The sequence below is a fragment of the Gekko japonicus genome, unplaced genomic scaffold (assembly GCF_001447785.1).
Source record: "Gekko japonicus isolate JY-2015 unplaced genomic scaffold, Gekko_japonicus_V1.1 scaffold975, whole genome shotgun sequence".
Lineage (NCBI taxonomy): Eukaryota > Metazoa > Chordata > Lepidosauria > Squamata > Gekkonidae > Gekko > Gekko japonicus.
In genome coordinates, this window is record NW_015171531.1 from 607,977 (window position 1) to 615,401 (window position 7,425).

A 7,425-nucleotide genomic window follows, 5' to 3' on the forward strand; every position below is an offset into this window, starting at 1 on the left:
CGCTCTGTCAGGAAGTTCTTCCTCATGTTTAGCTGAAAACTCTTCTGATTTAATTTCAACCCCTTTGGTTCTGGTCCAACCTTCTGGGGCAACAGAAAACAGCTCCACATTATATGACAGCCCTTTGAGTACTTGAAGATGGTTATCATATCATCTCTCAGTCGTCTCCTCTCCAGGCTAAACAAACCCGGCTCCTTCAACCTTTCCTCATAGGACTTGGAGGACATTAATTCATTGGGTCGCCGTATGTCAGACAGCACTTCACGCATGGAGCTACATACACACAAAAGCACTAGTTTCATGAGCAGCGAATGTTAGGATTTTTTTTTTTAAGCATGGAATTTATTTATGACTAATTCATACGCTTCGTGACTGATTTAACTACCGGTATCTATTTAAACGATTGCTGGCTGAGTGGAGCAACAGCACACAGCAAGGGAGGGAGGAGAACTCACTCAGGCCTTGCGCGAAAACTCTGTTGGTCTGTACTGTGCTGTTAGGAACAAATCGTTGAAGCAACTTGACGAACAGACGAACAGTCTGTCAGAACATCAGTTCATGATTGGCAAGGAAGTGAACCGAACTGGCAGATTCTTGTGGGTTGGCCTGGAGGAAAGGGCAAGAGCAGCTCCCCCGGCAGCTAAGTAACAGCCTTCTCCCAGCTCTCCCCTTCCTGATTAGCAACACCCGAAAGAGGTTGAGGACACCGAGAATGTGAGATAGAAATGGCCGATGTCCTGATCCTCCTATCTGAGTTCTGTAAAGGTAAAGGTTCCATTGCTCGAAAGCCAGTCAAGTCTGACTCTAGGGTTGCGGTGCTCATCTCCGTTTCAAAGCCGAAGAGCCAGCGCTGTCCGAAGACGTTTCCGTGGTCATGTGGCCGGCATGACTAAACACCAAGGCGCACGGAACGCTGTTACCTTCCCACCGAAGTGGTACCGATTTATCTACTTGCAATTTCTTGCTTTCGAACTGCTGGGTTGGCAGGAGCTGGAACTAGAGATGGGAGCTCACTCCGTCATGCGGCAACTCGGGTCTCGAACTGCCGAACTACTGACCTTCCACAGCTTGCAGTTCAGCGTCTTAACCACTTGAGCCACCGCAGCTCTGAGGGAAGCATAAAACCTCCTTGGTGGAGGGCATCAGGCAGATCCCCCCCCCTGGGCCCACCCCTGTCTTAGTCAGGAGGCAGAGAGCGTGTCCTTATGCCCTGATGGATATTTACTTCTTCCAATTCCATATCATGGTGCTTTTCGAAATGGAACTAAATCTCACGCACCCATGCGCTCTTGAAAAGCATAAAAACAAAGAAGGAGCTTTCCATCTGAATCAGCCCCAAATGAGAAGCCTAAAAATAATTTCGCATTAACCTTTGGAATTTTCACACTGCTAAGAGCTGAGCCGAGTGGGTTGTTTGCTATTAAACGCTCCGCACAATCAAATATGGCAGAATGGAAGGAAAATGACTTGCTCTCGACCGTGAACTTGCAGCGCTTCTGAAATGTTACTGGGAGTACAAACGTGTAATTAGCTTAATGGATCAGATTGAGTTTATAGGTCTTGAATTTTACTTTTCATTTGGATTATAGATATGATTAACCCCTAATGTGTTAAGTAAGACTCAGAGAATCTACATTATTAGGCATTAAAAAAAACCCTGAGTTTTTGTGCAAAATATTTCCTTTTGAAATTTGTTGAGATACCATAGTTTGGAATTGGATAATTCTCCATGCTCTGCACTCAAATCCAATATACTATTGGACCCAGAGAGGAGACTTAAGTGTTGTGAGACAGAAGAAATGCATTTTAAACCACTTCTACAAGCCATGTATTAGCCCTGGGGGAAAATTTGACACCTGTAGCTCATATATAGAGGGAAGATGGCATTGTATAGCCTGATTGCATCAGATCGCAGAAGCTATGTAGTGTTGGTACTTGGAAGGGAGACCTCCAAGGAAGACTGTGCAGGGAAAGGCAGTGGCAAACCACCTCTGCTTCTTGCTTGCCTTGAAAGCTCGTTGCTAGGGTCACCATAAGTTGGCTGTGACTTTACAGCACTTTAAGAACATAAGAACATTAGAGAAGCCATGTTGGATCAGGCCAGTGGCTCATCCAGTCCAATACTCTGTGTCACATAGTGGCTAAAACCCATGTGCCATCAGGAGGTCCACCAGCAGGGCCAGAACTCCAGAAGCCTTCCCACTGTTGCCCCCCCCAAGCACCAAGAATACAGTCAATCACTGCCCCAGACATAGTGTTCCATCTATACCTTGTAGCTAATAGCCACTCATGGACCTCTGCTCCATATGTTTATCTAATCCCCTCTTGACGCTGTCTATGCTTATAGCTGCCACCACCTCCTGTGGCAGTGAATTCCATGTATTAATGACTTTGTGAGTGAAGAAGAGTGAAGAAGTACTTCCTGTTATCTTTTCTAAGCCTACTGCTCATTAATTTCGTTGTCCATGAGCTGTTGTATTGTGAGAAAAGGAGAAAAGAAGAAGACCCTAGCAAGCAGTTTTAAGGCAAGTGAGAAGCAGATGTGGTTTGCCATTGCCTTCCCTTGAAGAGTCTTCCTTGGAGGGCTCCCTTCCAAGTACCAACCCTGCTTAGTTTCTGAGATCTGATCTTATTTATACCCCGTTCTTCACTCGGAAATCTCAGAGCGGTTTACAACTCCTTTCCCTTCCCCTCCCCACAACAGACACTCTGTGAGGTAGGAGGGGCTGAGAGAGCTCTTTCCAGAGTTGTCCTTGAGAGAACAGCTCTGACAGAACTATGGCTTGCCCAAGGTCATCCAGCAGCTGCAAGTGGAGGAGTGGGGAATCAAACCCGGTTCTCCCAGATTAGAGTCCCCGCACTTAACCACTACACCAAACTTCTTTCTCTACCTTCTCTATCACATGCATAATTTTGTAAACCTCTATCATGTCACTCCTCAGTCATCATTTCTCCAAGCTAAAGAACCTAACCTCCACAGGGAAGGTGTTCCAACCCCTTTAGTCATTTTAGTTGCCCTTTTCTGCACCTTTTCCAATGCTATAATACTTTTTTGAGGTGTGGTGACCAGAACTGTACACTGTATTCCAAATGAGGCCACACCATAGATTTATACAAGGGCATTACGATACTGGCTGATTTGTTTTCAGTTCCCTTCCTAATAATCCCCAGCATAGCATTTGCCTTTTTTATTGCAGTTGCACACTGAATCAACATCTTCAGTGAGTTATCTACTACAACTCCAAGATCTCTCTCCTGGTCAGTAACCACCAGTTTGGACCCCATCCACATATATTTACAGTTAGGATTTTTGGCTCCAATGTGCATTACTTTGCACTTGCCCACATTGAACCTCATTTTCCACGTTGATCCCTCTGGAGTGCCTCACAGTCCTCCCTGGTTTTCCCCGGCCTGAACAGCTTAGTGTCATCCGCAGACTAAGCCACTTCACTGCTTACTCCCATTAACGAACAAGTTACAAAGCACTGGACCTAGAACTGAGCCCTGCAGTACCCCACTGCTGACTGCCTTGCACTGTGAAAACTGTCCATTTATACTCACTCTCTGTTTCCTGTTAGTTAACCAGTTTTTAATCTACAATACGACGCCCTCTTATCCCATGACTGCTGAGTGTATTTAGGAGCCTTGGATGATGAACTTTATCAAAAGCTTTCTGGAAGTCTAAGTAAACAGCATCTACTGGGTCACCCTTGTCCACATGTTCGTTCACCCCCTCAAAGAACTCTAAAAACTCCAGAGCTCCCCTGCTTCCTGCTTGCTTCACTGCCACCTTCACCTGCCTGGCTGACATCTCAGCAGCAGCTCTCACTCCTTCTTCTCCCCCATTCTCCTCCCTCCGTCCTCAAAATGGTGACTGAGATCTTGTGACATAGCGTCTCAAGATCACCCCCCAAAATTGTTTTAATTTTTTTTTTAGTATTTTCTGCAAACTTCCTCATCTGTAGAAGAACCCCTTATATTCAGGGCTCTAGTCGGGGGGGAGCTCTCAGGTACGGAGCTCCGGAAGAGAACCTCTAGGGGGCGGGGCGATCATGTGGTGAAGCCCCGCCCCCTTCTTTACCCCGCCCTCTGCTTCGATCCTCATTCCGTTTGGGAATGAGGATGAAGCAGGAGGGTAAGTAGCCGGGCCTTCTGACACACTTCCGGTGATGTCAGGGGGTGTGGCCTTCTGTCACTTCCGGTGATGTCAGGGGGCGTGGCATATGCAAATAAGTTATGCTAATGAGTTATGCTAATGAGCTCCGGCAGCTCTTTTTCTACAACAAGACCCCTGCTTATATTCATAACTGCCCCCATTCTCTGGGTGTTTTGATCCGCACAGGGGTCAGGTCCAGAATGCCAGTTTAGCAGCAGTGTCCCATTTTAGCACCAATGCCTCATGGCCAATGATACACCTGTCCTGCGTTATTTGTCAAGTCCTTTTCAGTGTTCCCTCTAAGCTGAGTTAGTGTGAGCTAGCTTGTAGATATTTAGCCTCCAGCTCACACATTTTTGTCTTAGCTCAGGAAGGATGGCTCCGGAGCAAACTAATTTATGCAGCAGCCAAATCACTCGCTCACAACTTTAATGTCCGTAGCTCACAAAGTAGAATTTTTGCTCACAAGACTCCCCAGCTTAGAGGGAGCACTCCTTTTATATACTCTGTTAAAAAATGTGTTTTTCATAAGCTAACTATACAGATCTGTTCTGATCCCACAACTGATCAATCGTGTCTTCCCCCTGTTCTTTGACTCTTGGAATGGGCAACTGTTTCCCCAAAGCATCGATGCCTGTATTGTTTGTGGGTTTTAGTTGTTGCTGTTTATGCCTGCTTGCAAACAATTTTAAAAAATTTAAATAATTATGTTACAGCTTTGAGAAAACATTTCTGGAATGGGACAAGGAGAACGACGATCCCCAGTTTGTGGAACTTATGGTGACCTACATTAATGACTTCGAAGAATTGTTGTAAGTTTGTTTCCTTGTTTTATGTATATCCGTTGCTGTTTCAGGAACCAATATACAGAGATTGCAGGATATGAATATTCCAAATACATTAATAACTTCACTTTTAAAATCCTGTTTGTAAAGAAGATGTATGGGATAGATCTCAGAGTCGAAGTGATAGTTTGTAGTGAATTTTACCCTAAATTTACTTAATAGAAAGGGAAGAAACAGAAACAGATGAGAAGCATCTGGCCAAGGAGGATTTCCATGCCCAGCTCCAGGAGTTCAAATGAGTAGTAGAAGAAGAGTAAGTTTTTATACCCCACTTTTCTCTACCTCACGGAGTCTCAAAGTGGCTTACAATTGTCCTTCCTTTCCCCTCAACAGGCACCTTGTAAGGTAGGTGGGCTGAGAGAGTTCTGAGAGAACAGTGACTGGCCCAAGGTCATCCAGCAGCCTTCATGTGGAGGGGGGGAACCAAACCTGGTTCTCCAGATTAGAGTCCATGGCTGCTAGCCACTATACCACGCTGGCTCTCAGGAGGAGGAAGGGACTCAGGGTGAAAAATAATCTTCATGGGTCCCTACCGAGGCCATGATGAAGAGATTCCTTGACACCATGTCAGTGCCAGGAGGACAAAACTTGTTTTTTTGTTCTGCTTTTTAAACAAATAACCATCCTGGTTCCTAAGGGCCTCTTCTTGTTCAAGCAAACCAGAATGTATATTTTCCCCTACACTCGGTGATCTGTACAACATATACGTGTAATGTATAGTCAGGTTGGGGGTCAGTATGGAGGCCCACAGCAGGGCAAACACTTTCCCTCCACAGCTATTTCAGCTCTAGAAAACATCATGGAAGGAAAGGCTGGAGCTCCTCCTCCTTGGCGCTCATAACCCAAATCCATCCTGCAGGGAACATTAGCTCCCTATTGTCACATTGGACAGCCATTGTGTCATGTGACACACCATTGGCTAGTTGAGCGCATAGTATTTTTAGCATACATGCCAAACACACACATCCCACAGGTGTAATCAGTTCTCTGCTATTATAGCTCTGGTTTGTGGATGGGCTCTTCTGCTGCGTTTTTCAGGATCCAGATGAACACTAACATTATAACGCCCCTAGATGGCATAGTACCTCCAGTAATTAGCAGGATGGTAAAAGGGGGGAATCCAGCTCCCTTGCTAGAGCACAGTAACTCTGAAAGGTTGGCCCAAGCAGGCAATTCTTGTAGCATTGCTAATTATTTTGCAACTACTTTTAAATATTTCCTTGGACATTGGCAGTCGTTTTACAGGACAAGCTTTTAAAGTGATTTATGTTATGGCTCTGCCAAATATTTCCTCATTTTGATTTTCACTGCAAAAATAATCCTTTGGGGTTATTTCCTTGGGCATTGGCAATCGTTTTACAGGACAAGCTTTTAAAGTGATTTATGTTATGGCTCTGCCAAATATTTCCTCATTTTGATTTTCACTGCAAAAATAATCCTTTGGGGTGGCAGAAATATTTCCTCCCTTAATTGTGACAATTTTCACCTTTTTCCTATCGTGTTTGCTGCCGTGGTTTCTACTGTCTGCTGCTGTTTCAGTCCCACCCTCACCCCCCAGTGTTGTTTTCCTTCCTGGATGAATTTGATTTCATCCCTAATTTTGACCTAAAGTGGCTTGCATTATTGTCCTCTACTCCATTTAGTCCTGTGAGGTAGGTTTGGCTGAGAGTGTGTGACAGGCCCAAGGTCACCCAGCAAGCTTCCATGGCAGGGCAGGGGTTCAAACAGGAGTCTCCCAGAGCTTAGCCTGACGCTCATATCACTACACCAACACTGGGTCTCAATAGGCAATTCCAGCCAATCAGAGATCAAAACAGCTATCAGGGTGATGTTGCAAAGCTGGATTCCCAGTCCAATTTGGCTTGGAAATCAAGCAAAGCCACGTTAGAGTAAGGGCATTGCTTCCTGGCTCAGTCCTGGGTCAAGATGGGTAGCCATTTAAGTCTGTCTGTAGCAGCAGAAATTAGCAAGAGTCCAGTAGAACCTTAAAGACTAACAGTTGTTTCTGATGTGAGGATAAAGTGGAGGAGGGAAGAATGTTGTTGTAAGCCGCTTTGGATCCCCATTGTGGAGAAAAGCAGAGTTGTTGTTGTTCAGTCGCACAGTCAAGTCCGACTCTTCGCGACCCCATGGACCAGATCACGCCAGACCTTCCGGTCTTCCACCGTCCTCTGAAGTTTGCTCAATTTCAGGTTCGTTGCATCTATGACACTGTCTAACCATCTCATCCTTTGCTGTCCCCGTCTCCTTTGACCTTCAATCTTTCCCAGCATCAGGGTCTTCTCCAGGGAGTGCTCCCTTCTCATTTGGTGGCCAAAGTATTTGAGCTTCAGTTTCATTATCTGGCCTTCCAGGGAACAGTCAGGGTTGATTTCTTTTAGGAAAAAGGCAGAGTATAAATATCTAAATACAATAAATAAATCT

The 7,425-nt window shown here is 45.3% G+C and overlaps 1 protein-coding gene across 1 annotated transcript in view; it reads left to right on the top strand.

Annotated features, from left to right (window-relative positions):
• Window positions 1-7,425, top strand: part of EXOC3L4 (exocyst complex component 3-like 4) — a 79,671-nt gene that overhangs the window by 29,335 nt on the left and 42,911 nt on the right. The window contains exon 7 of the mRNA XM_015419588.1: window positions 4,873-4,968. Coding sequence (XP_015275074.1) covers window positions 4,873-4,968 — 96 coding nt within the window. The remainder of the gene's footprint in view (window positions 1-4,872; window positions 4,969-7,425) is intronic.